Source organism: Diceros bicornis, chromosome 5 (genome assembly GCF_020826845.1).
Source record: "Diceros bicornis minor isolate mBicDic1 chromosome 5, mDicBic1.mat.cur, whole genome shotgun sequence".
Lineage (NCBI taxonomy): Eukaryota > Metazoa > Chordata > Mammalia > Perissodactyla > Rhinocerotidae > Diceros > Diceros bicornis.
The window spans coordinates 13,723,489-13,743,361 of NC_080744.1; the positions used below are offsets into that span (position 1 = coordinate 13,723,489).

General features: G+C 34.6%; 1 protein-coding gene across 5 annotated transcripts in view; it reads left to right on the forward strand.

Annotated features, from left to right (window-relative positions):
- RALGAPA1 (Ral GTPase activating protein catalytic subunit alpha 1) overlaps positions 1 to 19,873 on the forward strand; it is a 247,265-nt gene that overhangs the window by 37,633 nt on the left and 189,759 nt on the right. For all 5 annotated transcript variants that reach the window (XR_009220006.1, XM_058540714.1, XM_058540717.1 and 2 more), the window contains exons 2-7: positions 5,046 to 5,156; positions 5,994 to 6,043; positions 9,278 to 9,335; positions 15,957 to 16,000; positions 17,348 to 17,525; positions 19,332 to 19,447. Coding sequence is in view for 4 of the 5 variants with exons in the window: in XM_058540714.1 (XP_058396697.1) it covers positions 5,046 to 5,156; positions 5,994 to 6,043; positions 9,278 to 9,335; positions 15,957 to 16,000; positions 17,348 to 17,525; positions 19,332 to 19,447 (557 nt within the window). In the remaining variant the exon portion in view is untranslated. The remainder of the gene's footprint in view (positions 1 to 5,045; positions 5,157 to 5,993; positions 6,044 to 9,277; positions 9,336 to 15,956; positions 16,001 to 17,347; positions 17,526 to 19,331; positions 19,448 to 19,873) is intronic.

The following is a 19,873-nucleotide window of genomic DNA, read 5'->3' on the forward strand; positions in this document are numbered from 1 at the left end:
TGCTCTCGCTGCAGCCCAGGTTTGTTTCCCAGTTGTAGAACCACACCACCCGTCTGTAATTTGTCATACTGTGGTGGCGGCTCACATAGAGAACTAAACTAACAACTAGGATACACAACTATGCACTGAAGCTTTAAGTTAAAAAAAAAATTGCATTATCTTCCTGCCCCTATTGGGCTGATGAGAAGTCTGCTGTTAGTTTTGATATTCCTGTCTAGGTAACTTTTGTTGGTTTTAATATTTCCATTTTGATTTTGGTGTTAGGATGTGTCCACGTGTGGATTTGTGTTCATCCTGCTTGGGACTCAATAAGCTTTTTCAGTCTGAAGATTTATTTATATAATTCACTAATTTTAGATAGTTCCCAAACATTATTTCTTTGAATGTTGCTTACATTTTCTCTTTGTTCTTGGAACTTCTCAGGTAGTCTGTTATCCTCTTTATATTTTCCATCTCGTTATTCTTTTATGTTACATTCTGAGTGATGGCTTCAGTTCCATCTTCCGCCTCACTGTTTCCCAGTTTCCTCCCTTTGTCCTTTCTTCTTTCTCCCTTTTCTCACCTTCTTCTCCCTTTCCCATAAACTCCTCTTTTCAGAGCCTGGTAATGTATTGTTAATAATTTATCCAGCCTATTTGTGTGTTTTTAACCCCTCCCCCTTTCTTCTTTCTCCACTCTTCCTCCTTTCTCTTCTAGTTCCCTTCTACTTTTCTTTTCTCTTTTGCTCCTTATTTGTGCCTGACTCCATATTATATTTTATACCAGATTTCTGAGTTTCTTTCCCCTTACTACTGCCCCTTCCCCTCACCCTTGGTTCCTTCCTATTCCCCCCTTCCTCCATATTTCCCCTTCCTTCCTATTCCCCTCCCTCCTTTCTCCATCCCACATTCTCACCATCTCCTTTCCCCCATGCCTCCTCTTCCTACATCTCACTTCCTCCTCTCCTGCTTTACTCTCTTTTCTTCACTTCCACTCTTTCTCCCCTTTCTCTTTTTCGAGCTTGTGTTAAATATTTTTATCCAGCGTTTCCTTGTGTTTGCAGTAAGAGGGTATTTGTGTTAGGACACTTCACCATGTTGTTGGATCCATCTTCATTATTATTGATTATGTTAAGGCAATAATTTGCACTGTTTGGTATTTTATTATTAGAAGCGGATTACTTGTGATATACCTCACAGATTAATGTTTTATGGTACCATCATTTGAGAAAAAGTTGTAAATGGTGATTTTTTTTTAAATAGATGAGGAAGAATGATAATACTGCAAAATTTGTTGAAATTTTGGTCTACCACCTTGAGTTATGTGATAACTTTTATACGAAGTATTTAATATCTAAAATTTAAAGTCAGAAAAACTGGCTGTGAACTTCAAAATTTTTAATTATATATTTGTTATAGTGCTTAAATATCTTAAAAATATGTAGTATAAAATTAATATATTATGATTAGGTCCTTAAAGCTTATTCATAAAAAGATCCTAGAGACATCTGAAATTTTATTTGTGGAAACTAAATGAAGTCTAAGACAATTTTACTACTTAAAGTTAGTATTCCCAAAGATCTACAATGCATTTTTAACCCTGAGTCAGTTTTTTAAATATCAGAAACCTCAATCTGAATTAGTGCTTGAAATATTTATTTGATTTCTTTAAGAAAATACTAATTCACAAACATTGCAAATCAAACAGAAGTATTTCTGAAAATAGAGGGAAATTTTGAACACTTAAACTTTTTTTTTAAGTGCCAACCATCAGTTTAGCACTATACAAAGCACTTTCCCTAGATTAAGATTTTGAAAGAATTTGAAAGATAAAAGAAGCTAAGTTATGCTTTCTGCTCCCAAAGGGCTTCAGTATCTTTAAGAGAATATTAGCCAATGGTTCTAATAATTAGGAATCGTCATGACTAAGAGTAATGGAGGCATTCACGGAAAGAGAAAACTGAATGGGTTTCCGGAGACATTTTTGGAAAGGATGACGCTTGGTATTGGGATTTAAAATTGGTAGAAATTTTTTCTGTAGTCTCTTTCTTTTTGGATTTCCCTCTTCTTTTTTTTTATTTTTTCATTTTTCTTTCTTCTGTGTTATTGTTTTATAGAGAGAGTTGTTTTTAAATAAGTGAAATCCTCTTAGTATATTTTATCCATCTTTTTTGTGTTTCTCTCTCTACTTTCCTCTATATGTAGATTTTGTGAATTGGTGATCAAAAATATTTTATAAAAGAGTTTTTGTTTGCTAACTAGTTTTTTACAAATAGATGTAGAGTAAAAACCAAATTAGCCTAATTTTGAGCCAGTATTTTTTATTGGCAAGTATGTAGTTTCCAGGCTTTGTTAACATGCTGTCTGGGAAGGAAATTGAGAGAGGCTGTCTTGGCTCCTAAATTATGTTGCAAAATCTTGAGTTGGTGCATGTTTGCTTTTGTTTTGTTCTCATTTTTTGTTTTGCTTTGTTATTGTTCTTGTTTTCTTTTTTCCTCTGGGACATTAGTTATGTTTGAAACATTAATTTCAGGAAATTTAGAGGTAATTATAGCAGCCTATTTCATATTTCTTTGTTACTTTAAACTATTCTATGGGGAAAATTGAATACTTTTCCTGTCTATCTCAGTTGTATGTGTTTTTATTTTGATAGTTTATAAAATGTTTAGTATTTGATGACTATTATTTTTATCTTCTTATAGGAAGATAATAGATAAAGTACTAGTGTTCTTTTCCTGTTACACTGGAGGCTGAATAACAAAGAGGTTAAGAGCAAGGATGCTAGATCCAGGCTGTGTGGGGTTTAAATCCCTGACTCTGCTTCTCACTAGCTCAATTATTTAAACTCTCTGCCTGTTTCCTCATCTGTAAAATAGGGGTAATAATAGTTCTTATTTCATAGTGTTGCTATGAGGATTATAGGAATTAATTTCTGTAAAGCATTTAGAAGGATGTCTAGCGTATAGGAAACATTCAGTTTGTGTTAGCCATTGTTTTTTCTAGTTCTGTGAAAAGTCACACAGGTAGCATTACAGGTAGGAGTAGAATCTGGGTGTTCTCATTTCAGTCAAGATGAAGCAATGCTATTTTGCCTGTCTGTAGGTTATGTAGTCTTTTCCAAGATAAAAATTTCCAAGCTACAAAATAAATACAATAAAATTAAAATATTTTGTTTTATCAATGGTAAAACACATTTAAGTACATATACGCTCAGCACAGTGCTAGGTTTGGGGAATATTAAGGTAGACAGTTTCTATTCTAATGAAGCTATAGACCAGTCTTGGAAAAAAAGATGGAAAAACACTTCAAACATAGTTATTTCCACAAGAGAGAAATGTAGAGAATCCAAGGAAATAGAGAGGAGAAGGCATCCATCCCTTCCTTTGGGAGGGCAGAGCAAAAGGGAAACAGTCTTGGAAAATTCCATAGATAAGGTGTCACTAAAGAAGAATTACGAATGTTCATAGGATAAGATAATACCTGAAAGAGAGTTTAAAGTGCTATCTATATGTTGTTACCATTTAACTTTATTCTGTCTTCCCCTGAGCCTTAGAACATTCTAAGCAATTAATTGATTTTTACCTTTACCTTGAGTTTATTAACAGTTAATAGTAGTTCATTCTTCATCTCACTCTCAGGTTCAAAAATCTTTGATTTTCTTTTTCCAGTTGCCTTTTTCAAATTTATTTTTTCTTATGAATAAAATGTTTCTTTTGTAAACAAATTTGAATAGTAGGAAGTATATAAAGTAAAAATTCTCCCTTCTCCCTTTTTTTTCAACCTTCTCACTCCCCCTAAAAATAAACCAAACAACAGAATGCACAAGTACATGTACACCTACATAAATATCTTGCTTTGAGTAATAAATCCACTCTCCTTGGTTTGCATTCATGACATCTTACAGCATATCTCAAGGCTACTTTTTCAATGTATTTGTATCAAAATGCTCTAAGCTCTAGCCAAAATGAATTATTTTTCTGCATCCTGTCATGCTTCAAGCCTTCCTCACTCCATGTCTTGGTTTATGGCTAGAATGCCCTTTCCATTCAAGCCCACCACTTCAAGTCCAAAGTCCTTCTTATCCTTAAAAGTCTTTTCAAATAATATGTCCTCTGTCAGGCTTTTGTTCTTTCCCCACCTTCACCCCGCATTGAGCTTTGGAAGTCATTTTGTGTTTCTAAACTGCCCTGATACTTTTATCGCTTTACTTTCAGTACCTAACACTCCACGGTGCACACAGTTATGTATCTAGTTTGGTGTGCCCTGGACTATCCTGACAGTTCTTTTAGAGCAAGATTATCTGTGTTTGAGCCTTGTAATACTTGTGTGCCCATTTATCAAGCCTATTGTTAGGTACCCATTTACTAATAAATGTATTTTAGACGTGATATATTATTACTCTTAGAAACACTGATTTTAAACTGTCTTGGGGAGAAGTTAGGAGAGGTGTAGCTGTGAATTGAAAATAGAACTTGACTTCTTTTTTTAGTTTGGTTAATTTTTAATAAATCTCCCTGAGACATTCTTTTCTTGTAGGAAACAAAGATTATGATAACCTAATTGGACCAGTTTTTAAAATTAAAACTAAAATCTTTAAAAACTCAAGTTGTGGGGACCGGCCCTGTGGTGTAGTGGTTAAGTTTGGCTTGTTCTGCTTTGGTGGCCCAGGTTCATGGGTTCAGATCCCAGGCGCAGACCTACAACACTCGTCAGCCATGCTGTGGCAGCGACCCACATACAAAGTAGAGGAAGACTGGCACAGATGTTAGCTCAGGGCTAATCTTCCTCAAGCAAAAAAAGAGGAAGATTGGCAACAGATGTTAGATCAGGGCTAATCTTCCTCAGCAAAAAAATAAATAAATAAATAACAAAAAAAACCAAACTAAAGTTGTGGGAACAAGGATATAGTTATATAAATACCCATCTCAAACATTTTAATAGGATAGAATTTTAGGAGCAGTTCTTTGACTATTTTGAAGGAAACTTGCTGCTATGAATATTTGCTGAATATGACTTAACATATTTGCAAATAGTAACCACTAAAAACTTTTTTCATTTATTTTTCAGAGAATGCAGAGTCTATCGATCTTAAGCAGTTTTTTGACCAACATTTTTCACATATATATTATGTGTTCTTTGAGAATTTTGTGACTATTGAAGCTAGTCTTAAACAGAAAGGTAAGATGTGTTAAAATCAATCCTGGCTTATGTTGATGTTTCAAATAATTGTCACAAACATTCACTTAAAAATAGACTCTTGGGGGGCCGGCCTGGTGACATAGCTGTTAAGTGCGTGTGCCTCACTGCGGCGGCCTGGGGGTTGCAGGTTCAGATCCCGGGCGTGCAGCGACACACTGCTTGTCAAGCCATGCTGTGACAGCATCCTATATAAAGTAGAGGAAGATGGGCACAGATATTAGCCCAGGGCCAATCTTCTTAGCAAAAGGAAGAGGATTGGCAATGGATGTTAGCTCAGGGCTAATCTTCCTCACCAAAAAAACAAAAAAACAAACAAACAAAAAACCAAGATAGACTCTTAGACGTTGGAATTTTAGTATTATTTCACTTCTTTTTGTCAGATAGCTTTTAGACACCCCACTCACACTGTAGGTTAGTAGTACTACCATTTTTACTTTGAGGACGCTTAGAAGATTCGCTTTTCCCTGGTCAGGTTTACCTGTTTCCCCACCTTCTTTGCTCTGCCCTAGGAGCACGTGTCAGGTTTGAATCGACATTGTCATATTTTCATTTTCAGAGTTCATTTAAAGTTCTCCAGAGTATATTATCATTTGTCTTTAGACATAAATATGTAGAATCTAAATTTGGTTGTTGAAAAAGAGAAGAGAGAGATGCTATGATGTTGTCTACACATTGAACAGAATGTGCTTTAAACGTTTTATCGAAGAATCAGAAAAAACCTTCAATGCTTAAAATATTTTAAGGTTTTTTAAGTGGTTGTTAACAATGAAGACAAAATGATAATGTTTAAAATATTTTTCTGTAAAAATGTTTTAGGTCACAAGTCTCAAAGGGAAGAATTGGATGCTATACTTTTTATTTTTGAGGTAAGTAATTGCCAATCTAACTTTTTTTTTCCAAAAATAATTCTTGGAACATACAAAGGAATATATTGAAACTATGAAGCATATAATAAAACACTGTGAATCTGCCATACTTGCCAAGAAATGAATCACATTTTTAAACCTAAAAATATACCTGACTTAATTCTTAATTATTTTTTGAGGTACAAACATAGATTATGTTTTTATGCACTCAACGCCACAAAATTGGTACTATATTCAATGTATTTGCAAACAATGAAAATTTTAATTTGTGGGAGGTTTACATACATGGAGAGTTTTTTTTTTTTTTTCTTAATTCTAAAACATCCTGGGCCGGCCCTGTGGCTTGGTGGTTAAGTGCGCGCGCTGCGATGCTGGTGGCCCGGGTTCGGATCCCGGGTGCGCATCGAGGCACCACTTCTCCGATCATCCTGAGGCCGAGTCCCACATACAGCAACTAGAAGGATGTGCAGCTACGGCATACAACTATCCACTGGGGCTTTGGGGGGAAAAATAAAATAAATAAAATCTTTAAAAAAAATAAAAAATAAAACATCCTTACCTGAGAGGGTAAGTGCTTGGAACTGTTGTATATCTAAGGAATTCATCATTTCTTCTTTAGCTGCTTTTTATTACAAACTTGTATAAAATGGTTTTAAATGTTTTATAAATTGTTCTATATTACTTTGGATTGGGATGGGACAAATCTTTATTGCTAAATAAACAGAAGGAAACATAGCAACATTTGATACTCTGCTAAGATTTGTGTTTTATTTTTCGCACCCTGATGAAAATTAGGGTCTCTCTCACACACACACACCCCCGCTTTTAAAATAACTTCTTGCTTTTCATTTTGTCTTTCAAATCAAACAGTGATGGGAGTATTCTGATCTTTATCGAGAATTTAGAGATCTGGGGAAAGTCAGGATTAGACCTCATAACTTGAAAGGCGCAGTAAAGAATTTGGAAATCAGTTTCTAAAGATTGAGCTATTCTGTCTGCTGCTCAAGATAGTTCACTGTTTTGTATTTTGAGTATTTTGATATAGTTTAGAAGAATTTGAACAATCTAATTGATATCTTCCTTAGCTATTGATTTAGTCACAGCTGAAAAAAAGAATTTTCTTTTGTTTTTTTAAGAGTTCCAGAGGGAACTAACTGGTGTTGGTACCTGTTCTGCAGTTAATTTTCATTAGTCATTAACCTTGAGGAATTTGCTTATATTTACTTCCCCAAGTGTTTGCATGACTATTTACAAGGGTAGTATTAAAACATGGATGTTTTGAGAAAGAGGAAAAGTACCCACAGAGAAAGCAGATAATAATTCTTAGAAAGTGTTCCTTCAGATATTCCTGTTTGCCCTACATTCAGGAAACTGAGATGATTGATTAGTTAATAGAAACTTTTTCAGGGTATTCCTTTTATTAAAAAACAATGTTTATTTTCCTATATGTAATATATACTGATCATTTGTTGTTCTTTGAATGGAAATGTTTATCTTTAATGAATCACTCAATTTTATTAGAAAAAAGATATTAGATACAGAGTTTTCATCTTTTGGAAAAAATATTTAACCTGTGTGCTTCTGTTTTTCTACTTATAATGGAGACAATAATATCTGACCTCTACCTTTAGAGACTAATGATGATTAAAAAAAAATCGAGAAATTATAAATAAAGTGATTTCCTTTTTCTGGAATAAAAAGCATTATTATGTAATGTTAATAATATGGCATGGGATTTGTATTCTGTTTTCTTCTTTAGAATACACATAATTTCTTTCATCTTTATATTAACCACATAAAAAAGATATAGACATGTTTATTTACATTTTATAAGGGGTTAACTCTAAAGTATAATTTAATAGTCATAATTTAGGAGTGCTTTTGAGTACTTCACAAACTCGTCTTTTCAACTTTCTATAATTTTATTTCTTTTCACACCAAAATAAATACAGTTATACAGTTGTTGGCTAGCTGTGGGAGAAATATGAGGAAGGGAAAGGTAAAGAAGTTTATGTATCCCAGGTGGGACCAGTGTTTATCTGTGAAGGACTTTATAATTTCTTCATCATTGTCTTGTATGAGATGAACTAAAGATTACATCAAAGGGAAGATAGAGAAGTGTGAAACATGTATACCATCCTTTGAGTAAGAATAGTGTAAAAGCACAAGTTTTGAAAATAGGCATATTGAGGTTGGAATCTCTGTTCTTCCACTTTCTAACCTAAGCACGTTACTTAACCCATTTCCTCATTTGTCAAATGAAATTAATAAACTTCATAAAGGATCTACTTTAGTGTTCGGCTCTTATGAACATTCAGTTAATGGTCTTTCTAAATAATAATAGTAGTAAGAGCAGCAATAACAACAAACACACAAATGTCATTCAGCAAATGGATGAGTATTGAGAGCATAGTTCAGCAGCATAGTAAGGCAGCTGTTGATCTAGAATAATCCACACAGGTGCAATATGTAAAGGAAATTAAAGGAAAAATTATGAAAGTATTATATTTAAGAAGTGTTTGTTCCCAATTAATGGAAACCTATATGTTAGCTTAACTGTAGGGTTCCAGAATTTTTAAATTTTGTTCTCATACCTATAGCTATCATAACATATAAGTACCTACATACATAACATATAAGTATCATAACATATAATATATGAAAATGCTCTTTAATGGGTTGGTCATTGTTTGAATTAATTCAGTACAAATATTTGATGGTATTTTTGTGAAATCAAAATATTTCTCCTAGGTTTATCAAAACAGGAGAAAGAACTACTCAAAGTGAGAGAAAATGTCACAAGTATTAATATCTGAAAGAATTCAAAACTAATGAGTAATATCCACAATGCAGAAATTCTAAGAATAGTAAATGAGCATTTTGATATGTTAGAGTTAGTATGTAATCACTAAGGAGAAATATACTTTCCACATCATTGTAAAAGATAAATTTTGTTAATTTCCTATTCCAAGTCTTTGTTAGTATAGCTTGTTGTTTTTAGTTTTCAAATACTGATCAGTATGCCAGTGCTGAAATAATGCCAGTATCTCTATTGTGAATAATGCCACTATCAGATTAGCCCAAAGACTATTTTGTATTTGAAATTATGTCTTTTACATAAGAAACTCTAAAGGCTTAGTGTAAGCTCTTTGTTTAATTTTTCACATTGAGCAGGATGTGGACTCATTACTTGCTATTCATTCTTTTCTTTGTTTTATTCATATTGATTTTTAGAAAATTTTACAACTTCTTCCAGAAAGAATTCATCAGCGATGGCAGTTTCATAGTATTGGTAAGTAATTTAAATACGTGTTTCACATTTGAAGAAATGAAAATATATGAAAATGCTCTTTAATGGATTGGTCATTATTTAAAATGAGTTCATAGTTTATACTTTAGTAAAAATAAAATAAAGAATACCAGACTAGACATACTGAGAATATAAGATAAAAACATAGATGAAGGATTTCCAGTCAAAATGGCATAGTAAATTTCTTTGATCCACCTGTTCATTTACTCTGAATATATTAGCAGTGATGATAAAAGTGTAAAACCAAAAAAATGAAAGCAGGCTCAGCATCAAAATAAACATCCCTGTAAATCAGAAATGGAAGAGGAATGCAAAATGCCAAGTCGAGCGGAAGCCGTGGGCTCCAGGTGTGAAAGCAGGCAGTGTCAGCTGGCAGTTCGCTCCACACCAAAAAACGGGGGAACTGGAGTTAAGCTTACTACTTGGAGCCAAAGTAGAGCTTCCGCGATCATAAAATGAGGCTGAAAAGAAAAAGGGAAAAAAAAAGAAAACCTACTGTGGCTTACTGTCAGACCAAATAGGCAGGAGGCCACAGACTTTATGTTCCCAGAAACTAAGCCAAGATGCTTGCCAGCTTGAAGTCTAGTTCTGTAACAATCACAGTATCACCACAGGCCTCTCGAGCTCTCATTATAAGACAGTTTTTCCCCCTCAGATTAAAAAAAAGAGTCTGCAGGTAGGCAATTGCTGGCTTTGGTTCAGTGTCTCAGTGTTGTCAGGGCTGATTGCTATGGATTATCATAACCCTTCTCTCGTGGGGGTGGATGGCCACGAGAGCTACATTGTTGAAGTAGAATGTTATAGGCCTTATATTCATTTGTAAAAATCATATTTGTTTCTCTTAAAAAAGGGAGTCATAGATTTGTGTGGATCCTACATTTCTTAATCAGTTATGGCAAATGAAATCTTCTCTGAGGCTTTGAAACTATGAGCCATCCCAATTAGCAGTTCCAGAAACAAAAGGAACTCTGGACATAATAGGAGAGATATTGATGTAGGGGCTAAAAAGGACGAAATTCTAAATAGTAGAGCATTTTAGAATACACTTTCTGGATAAAGTTCAAGACAGAAAAGGATGTACTCGTAATGTATAAAGAACACTTGCAACTCAATAATAAGACAAATCAATTTTTAAAATAGGCAAAATATTTAAATAGATCAGAGAAGACATGAATTGCTAATAAGCATGTGATAAGGTGCTCAACAGAATAATGAAATCCTATTTTGTGTTTCATAATCATAATGTCCTTGAAGTTTGTGAAGAAACTTTCTTTTGAGACATCTGAACTTCAAAAGTTTATTGTGTCTCCTGAGGAATGTAGCCTTAAATCTCCAAAGACCTTTAGGCTATCTAGTTGTTATGATTAATATTCTGATAAATGTCTAACTTAAGAAAATACATAAATGGTCATTTTTCTTTGTCATGCAGAAGAATCCTGAAACTCTATTTCCTTTCTTTTTTGTCTTGTGTATAAAGGAAAATAAATCAGTGACTCTAGTTGATTTTTTTAAAGTAGCTTTAATTTATCCATTTAAGTAAATAGTTCAGTGATTTTCAGTTAATATTTAGAGTTACCACAGTCCAGTTTTAGAACATTTCCATCACCCTAAAATATTCCTTTGAGCCCATTTACAGTCAGTTGCCTTTCCCACTACCAATCTGCGTTCTGTCCTCAATAAATTTGTCTTTTTGCAGTTTTGTATAAATGAAATCATCCGGTTTGTAGTTGTTTGTATCTGGCTTCTTTCACGTAGCATAATTTTGGGGGGGATAATAATTTATCCATATTATAGCATATATCAGCATTTCTTTTTATTGCTGCATATTATTCTATTGTATGGCTATACCATTTATTTACTCATCAATTAATAGACATTTATAGTGTTTCTAGTTTATTATAACTCGTTGATTCTATTTGTCTTATTGTAGATTCCTTTTGATTTTCTATGTATGGATTATGCCAATTGCAAATTAAGATAGTTTTACTTTTTTATTTCTAATCTGTTGCCTTTAATTTCTTCTTTCTTTTTTTGTTTATTGTTCCTCTAGTACAATGTGGAATAAAAGTGGTAAGAGCAGACATGCTTGCGTTATTACTGATGTGAGGCAGAAAGTAGTCTTTCACCGTTATGTATGATGTAAAAATTTATAGATGCTATTTATCAAGTTGGAAAAGTTCTCTTCTGGTCCCAGTTTGTTGAGAGTTTTTAATCATGAATGGGCATTGTATTTTGTCAGATGCTTTTTCTGCATCTATTGACATGATCATTATCAATGTCATTGGTGGTTTTATTATTTATTCTGTTAATATTGTGTATTTCACTAATTGGTTCCGGTGTTAAGCCAACTTTGCATCCTTGAGATAAATCCCATGTGGTTACCATTTGTCGTCCCTTAGTTTAGTTTGCTAATAATTTTTTAAAGGTTTTTGCCTCTGTGTTTATGAGGGGTGTTGCTCTGTAGTGTTCTTTTCTTGTGATGTCTTTGGCTTTATTATCAAGGTAACAGTAGCCTTATGCATAGATTGGGAAGTGTTCCCTCCTCTTTTATTTAACAAGAGTTTGTGAACAGTTGGTACTATTTCTTTAAATATTTGGTAGAATTCACAAGTAAAGCCATTTGGACCTGGGCATTTCTTTGTGAGAAGATTTGTAACTGTTAATTCAATTTCTTTAGTTGTTATAGATGTATTCAGATTTTATATTTGTCTTTGAGTCTGTTTGGATAATTTATATCATACTAGGAATTTGTTTCATCTTATTTGTCTAATTTGGTGTAAAGTTGTTCAAGTTAGTCTCATAATAATCCTTTTTATTCCTATGGGGTCAGTAGTGATGTCTCCTCTCATTTCTGAATTTGGTAATTTGTATTTTCTTTCTCATTTTATTGACCACTTTAGCTAAGCATCTGTCATCAATGTTGATCATTTCAGAGAACTAACTTTGGTATTTTTAATTTTTTCTGTTCTTTTTCTGCTTTCTATTTCATTGATTTCCATTCTAGTCTTTTATATTTTAAAACAATTTTGCTTGCTTTGGGTTTATTTTGCTTGTCTATTTGTATTTTCTTAAGATAGAAGTCTAGGATATTAATTTGTTACCTTTCTTCTTTTTCGGTATAGGCCTTTAAAGGCAATAAATTTACCTCTAAGCTTTACTTTAGCTCATCCTATGAATTTTAATATATTGTTTTCATTTTCATTCAGTTGAAAGTAGTTTTTAATGTCCCTTTTGGTTTCTTTGACCCATAACTCTTTTAAGAGTGTGATTTTTTAAATTTTGAAATATTTGATGTTACCACAGATTTCTTTCTTTTGTGATTTCTAACTTAATTCTTTTGTGGTCAAAAAATACACTTTTTATGATTTTAATCTTTTTAAAGTTTTTGACACATTTCATGGACCAGAATATAGTCTCTCCTGGAGAATGTTCCAGTGTGCTTGAAAGTGTATATTCTGTAGTCATTTAAAATATTAGATTAATATATGGCAATGATATGATTATTAAAGAACAAGAAAGGACTTGAATAAATGGAATCTTATGCAATATTCGTGGATGATAGGCTTGACAGTATAAAGATAACAGTTCTTATTCAGAATTCCTGTAGGGACTTTTTAGTGTAGCCCGGCAAGTTTATCCTAAAATTTATATGGAAAATCAAAGCCAAAGCAACTTGGAAGAATAACACAGGGGAGAGGGAAGATGGTGTTGTTGGATATTTCCGTACCCAATAACAAGATGTGTTATAAAGTTGTAATAATTAAGACAGTATCATTGGTGCAGGGATGGACAAGTAGACTAATGCAAAAGGACTTCAAGGCCAGCCAAAGACTCAGACTTATATATGAAACTTGAAGTATGATTGAGATAGCATTTCATTTCGTTATAAACCCTGAAAGAGTTAGTAATACAATTGGGTGTCTATTTGGGGGAAAGAAACTCTGTTATTGCGGTGCACAGAAATAAATTTCTGATGGATTTCAGGACTTAAATGTGAAAAGTAATACTTTAAAACTTCTTGAAGAGACTATTTGGTTCATTTTTATAAGTTTTAGGTAGGGAAGTATTTCTTTAGATACAGTAAATACACGTGTGAAAGAAAAACATTGGTGAATTGACTATATTGAAACTTAAAATTTTTGTACATCAGAAGATACCACCCATCCCAGTCAATAAAACATGGCTGAGTTGCTTGGAAGGATATATTTCCAATTAATAGAACTGAGAACCAATTAGTAGCCAGTATGTATAAGGAACTCTTAGATTAAACAAAACAGAAATCCCAATTAAAAAAACATACAAAGGATATGACAGGCAATTTGTAGAAACTTGAATGGCTAAATGAAAAGATGCTCAGTGTCACTAGGAAACATCAAATGAAAACATTAAAATATTTAACACTCATCAGACTGGCGAATATTAGAGTATCTGCCAGTGTTTTGTGTTGCCAAGAATGTGTTACCACAGCACTCTCATACACTGCTAGTAGTACTGCTGATTTTCTCAACTGCTTTGGAGAGAATTTTCCAATATTTAGTAAAGTTGAAGATGAGTAATTTCATTCCTATTTATATACCCTGGGGAAACTCACACGTGTACAAGGAATCATGAACAAGAACATTTATTATAGTATTCTTAGGAAGAGCAAAATTTGAAAACAAACCAAATGTCCTAACATAAAGACAGATGAGATGATTAATGGTATATTCATACAATACAGTAGTAGTATACAGCAGTTAAAATGTATTAACTAGAGCTACACAGATCAGTATAGATAAATTTCAGGGGCTGGCCCAGTGGTGTAGCGGTTAAGTGCACTCGCTCCGCTTCGGTGCCCCGGGGGTTCGCAGGTTTGGATCCCGGGCGTACACCAGCGCACCGCTTGTCAAGCCATGCTGTGGCGGCGTCCCCTATAAAGTAGAGGAAGGTGGGCATGGATGTTAGCTCAATGCCGATCTTCCTCACCAGAAAGTGGAGGATTGGCCTCGGATGTTAGCTCAGGGCTGATCTTCCTCACACACACAAAAATAAATAAATAAATAAATTTTAGAAGCTAATGTTAGATGTGAAAAGCATCTTATAGAATGACTTGTTTTGTATGATACCACATGTATAAGGTTTTGTTTTGTTTGTTTACTGTTAATTAAACTCCGAACTAACTCAGATTTGATTGGTTTTCCACTTATGTTCTTTTTCTGTTCCAGGATCCAATCCACAATACCACAATGCATTTAACATATATAAATATTTTAGGAGAGCTGATTAAGGACTGGGATTTACGTAGTATTGCTTTAAGAAATTGAATTTGCTCAACCATAAGGAAGGGAATTGCAGATAAATCAACACAGTTTGTTGAAACACTAAAGCTTATTATTTTTTGTGTGTGTGTGTGAGGAAGATCAGCCCGGAGCTAACATCTGCCAATCCTCCTCTTTTGGCTGAGGAAGACCGGCCCTGGGCTAACATCCGTGCCCATCTTCCTCCACTTGATATGGGAATCCGCCACAGCATGGCCTGACAAGCGGTGCGTCGGTGCGCGCCCGGGATCCAAACCAGCGAACCCTGGGCCGCAGCAGCGGAGCGCGCGCACTTAACCGCTTGCGCCACCGGGCCGGCCCCAAGCTTATTTTTGTATGACAAATGACACTTAACCAAATAAAGTTACAGGTTTGATCATTATATATATATATTTTATATATGTAATCTTGATGTTACTAGAAAGGATAATAAATGCAGGATTAGAACAAATAGGTGTGGAAGAAATTCTTGTTACTGTTATAAGATTTTAAACATATAAACCAATTCTAAATATTTTATGGATTTATAAATAAGTATTAATAATATAAAAATATTTTTGGAAATAATTAATACCAAAATCTGGGTAATGGTTTCCACTGGGAAGGGAAGGAAGAAAATGATTCGAGATGGGTTCACGGAAGGCTTCAATAATACTTTTACTGTTAGATAAAACATTATAGATAATGTAAATTCTTGAAATTTTGAAATTAAAAGAAACATAGGACTGTATGTGTTTAGATTTGTTCAGACCAAATGGTGGACATTTGGATGTTTGTTAACGTTTATTTCAGTGTTTCATTGTAGATTTGAAATATTGTATAATGTGAAAGAAAAAGGAATAGTAAATATGGTTTTGAATATTTTGAAAAAGAAAATTAATTAGTATAATGGAAATATTTATTAGGACGTATTAGAGTTATAGATGTTTATGTGGTTAACTAAATGGAAATTTTCTACAGTGGTTTTTATTTGTATTAGTGATGGAGAAAGTAATTATATTCTTAGTCTAAATAGGAGATATACATACATGGTTGTTTTAAATGCAATTTTGGGTTTAGGTGTTTGTTTGGGTTTGTTTCAATAGAATAAATCATGTTCAATTGCAATAAACCATGTGTTGAAAAGGTGACTTTTTATATGCCCTTCTGGTCCCAAGATTATGACCAGAGGGATATCAAGGTCACCAAGAATAATTTGGAGGTTGCCAAGGACTTGTTTTATAGTGTTTTCAAGTCTGACCGAGAACTCTGACATTTAGAAACAAATAAGATGATATGAATATTTAAAATCATGTTTTCTTTTCAGGATTGATTTTAAAGAAACTACTCCACACAGGAAACTCCTTGAAGGTATAATACATATAATTGTATTTCTTTTCTATGACTTTTTAAAAACTGGATAAAGCATACAGCTACCTATTCCGCTTTTCCTCCGTCACCTTTTTCCTAAAGAATTTTGAATTGTCTTCATTTAATTGAAGTGAAGTCACTTAAAATATGGCAACATACTCAGTATGTATGAAAATACATACTAGATTGACCAGGCTATTGAAAAACGGTTGTACTTTTGCCGCTGCATTGACTCATTCACCAGAATTACTTTACTCTGGTCCCCAGAAAACAAAAATTATTTAGTCATTCAGTGAATTCTTCTTCATTTACCATAGCTATTCTTAGATGTATAGGAAAGTAGGAGATCTGTGTAAAAGTGTTGGTTTTGTTTCTTTTCTTTCTTTTTTTTCTTTTTTCCCATCATCTCATTGTGCTGTGATTAAGAGAAGCTACTCAGACCAAAACCATCTTGCTTTAGGTTAGATAGAAGTCTCATATTGTAGGTGCTTTTGGCATCAAGGCTTGGGTATAGCGGCACACGGGAAGAAGGCTTCCTGCGTCTTTATCCTGCTACCTGACTAACCGTGAGGGTGGCAGCGGTTGGATAGCTTGGACGGTAGCCGTTAACCAGGCTGTGGTGGGTAACTCCCAAAGCTACCTGTGAGGCTAGGCTAGTGAGGAACTTGGTGTTTCGCTTGTCAGAGATTGAATTTTCCTCTGTATTTTTCCATTTTCTTCCTGGGAGAGAATTCATTCATTGATTCAAATATTTATTGTCTTCTGTGTCTGGGGAATTGTCCTAGGTGCTTAGAATATAGTAATAGGCCAAAATTCCTGCTTTGCAGCTTAGCAGCAAATAATAAGTGAGACAATCTCAGAGACTGATAAGGTTTTAAGGACAAGAGCGTTGAGTTAGCAATGTACCAGGATCCCCATAACCATTCCTCCTCTTACCACACTTGTTACAGCAAGGAACAGTGGTTGCCCTCTCTTCTTGCTTTTTCCGTTAGACTGGTGGTGGTGGGAAGGAGGGATGTAAACAAGAAGAAAATGATTTTCTGATTTTTTACAAATGAAAATTATAGGATAAAAATTACCTGATGGCTTTAAGTAGTTAGAGGCCAAGTTCATTCTTTATTTGTTCAAAATCCATGAATTTAAATTTATAGATAAGGGTTCAATAAGTGTCATGGGTGTAATATCTCTCTGTACTTCCTTCTCTTCTTCTACCTCTCTCTCCTCCCTTCCTTTCCTTCCCCTCTTTGCAAGGTATCATTCTGTAATCATCTTCTAGAGAATTTTGGCTTTAAAAGGAGGAAAATATATCCATTATAAATAAAAATACTGTTTTTCATTTTATTTTAGATCAGGAGGGAAGGTGTTCGTCTTTTCTTATTATGGTTGCAAGCTCTTCAGAATAACTGCAGCAAAGAACAGCTTTGGATGTTTTCATGCTTAATCCCTGGATTTTCAGCACCACAATCTGAACATGGACCTCGAACTTTAGATAATCTCATTAATCCTCCACTCAACCTTCAAGAAAGTAAGATTCATGAGGTCTAGTATTTTAAAATTTTCTGTATAGTCTCTTAATATATATTTTTAAATGTCTGTACATTTATTGACTGGGTAATCCAAGGCCATGTTTTAAAATGTAGTTTTTATTATTATTCAGTTATGATGAGGCCAACAGATCAGGAGACAGTTGCCATTAAAAAAACAGTTTGTTACTCACAGTTCCCAAGAGGAGGGGACATGCTACACCAGGGAGGGCGGCCAGACGGGGAAGCATCAGGATCAGTTGGGGCAGGTGGGGGCAGTGCGGCTATCATGGGCAAGAGCCCTTATTGTGGTTTCTGCGGGCAGGAATGTTCGAGGCAGGGTGATTGGCTAGGTTGGATAATTTCAGCAGGCCCTGGGGCAAAGGGGCTATCCCTAGTTGCCTGGTACCTGGCCCTGGGATGATTAGGTCAGGGGAATAGTGGCCCAGAGTGTGAGAGCCCACTGGAGGCGGCAGTAGAGGTGTGGGCTCTGGATTGGTTGGTTTGCATATGGAAGGCACACTCTCGGGGCCCATCGTGTACTATCTCTAGTAATTAGCTAGCCCTGAGAGGGCCATTCTCTCCAGGGCCAGCAAGGCGCCTGACGTTAAAGCATCAGAAACACATGATTAATACAGACCATTTTATATTTGTCTTTAATTTCTAATTCTCATATATCGTCCTGTGTCCTTGAGTTAATTTGGATGTACATTGAAGTACAAGTATGTTTGACTTTGTGCAAAGAGGACTGTAAAAAAATCCATTTCTGTGAGCTTAATTACTTGGCTGATATTTACTGAGGAACAGGTTTTGGGACCTGCCTGTGCTAAACCAGGAGCTAATTGTGCTGCTTAGGAAATATTTAAGAGAATTCATCTAGTTGTGGATTGATTTTTTTTTTTTTTGAATTTACATTTGTTATAATGAATGTTTTTGAATATCTGAAAAGTAAAAAGTTGTACACATTTTATTTTATAAGTGAACTTTTGTAATCAAGGAACTAAGATGCTAACTTTTATTTCATTTTGAGAAGGAAATAGTATTTCATCCTTTGAATTAAGAGGCTACCTTAAAGAGTTAGCATGGTCATTACCCAGAGCAATCAGATTGTCGTTTTTTTTTTTGTGAGGAAGATCAGCCCTGAGCTAACATCTGTGCTAATCCTCCTCTTTTTGCTGAGGAAGACCAGCTCTGAGCTAACATCTATTGCCAATCCTCCTCCTTTTTTTCCCCCAAAGCCCCACTGGATAGTTGTATGTCATAGTTGCACATCCTTCTAGTTGCTGTACGTGGGACGCGGCCTCAGCATGGCCAGAGAAGCGGTGCGTTGGTGCGCGCCCGGGATCCAAACCTGGGCCAGCAGTAGCAGAGCGCCTGCACTTAACCGCTAAACCACGGGGCCGGCCCCCAGATTGTCCTTTAATAGATGAATAAACACATTATTATTAATGTTTCTCATTATATTATGGAATTTTTGTAATGAACACTCTTAATGTGAATTTTAAAATATCATGAGAAGTTCTTTCTCAAGTGAGATATTATTCACTCTGAATTCTTGCATATCTGTCTGTCCATCCCTATGTCACATTCTCTCAATAAAGGGTTCATGAAACAGCTGATCATTAAAGTTTATGGTGGTTTTGGTGGACTATCAGGATTACCAGATTTATTTCAAGGTTCAATTGTTAGAACGTTTTCACGCAGTATTCATTGCATTTATGTTTTGCAGTTAAATTTTATTTGGGTCATTGTTGTATTATTAAATTTGTTTTGTGATTATACTAAACTTCTCTTTTGTCTTTGTGTAGCTCAAGTCACTATAGAGGAAATCACTCCTCTTGTTCCCCCACAATCAGGAGATAAAGGACAGGAAGATCTCACAAGCTATTTTCTTGAAGCACTTTTAAAGTATATAGTAATTCAGGTACGTGTTATCTTCTTTACTATCACCCCCCTTACTATCCTGTGTGGGTAATTCGTTTTTCCCTCTCTTACCCTTATTCTGTCATAGTAGATATTTGCTTATTTTCCTGAAGGAAGGGTGACAAATTTTTACTTTTGAAAATATATGTTAGTATGCCCTTCCTGAAATAAAATTCATCAGAGGGATTATGAACCTCTTGGAAAGGGAGCTGGAGAAATTTTAAAGTAGACTCTATGTATATACTTTTTTATGTGAACCAGTTGGGTTTCCTTTCTAATCCTTTCATTTATAATCAGCAGCTGTGGTACTCTAAGTGAAAAACTAATAACTGATTTAGGGATCAGTCTGCCAAGAGGCAGCAGCTGAGGAGGTGGACTGAGGATGGGGTGGGGGTCAGGGAATGTAATTTACACTTAAACATAGTTG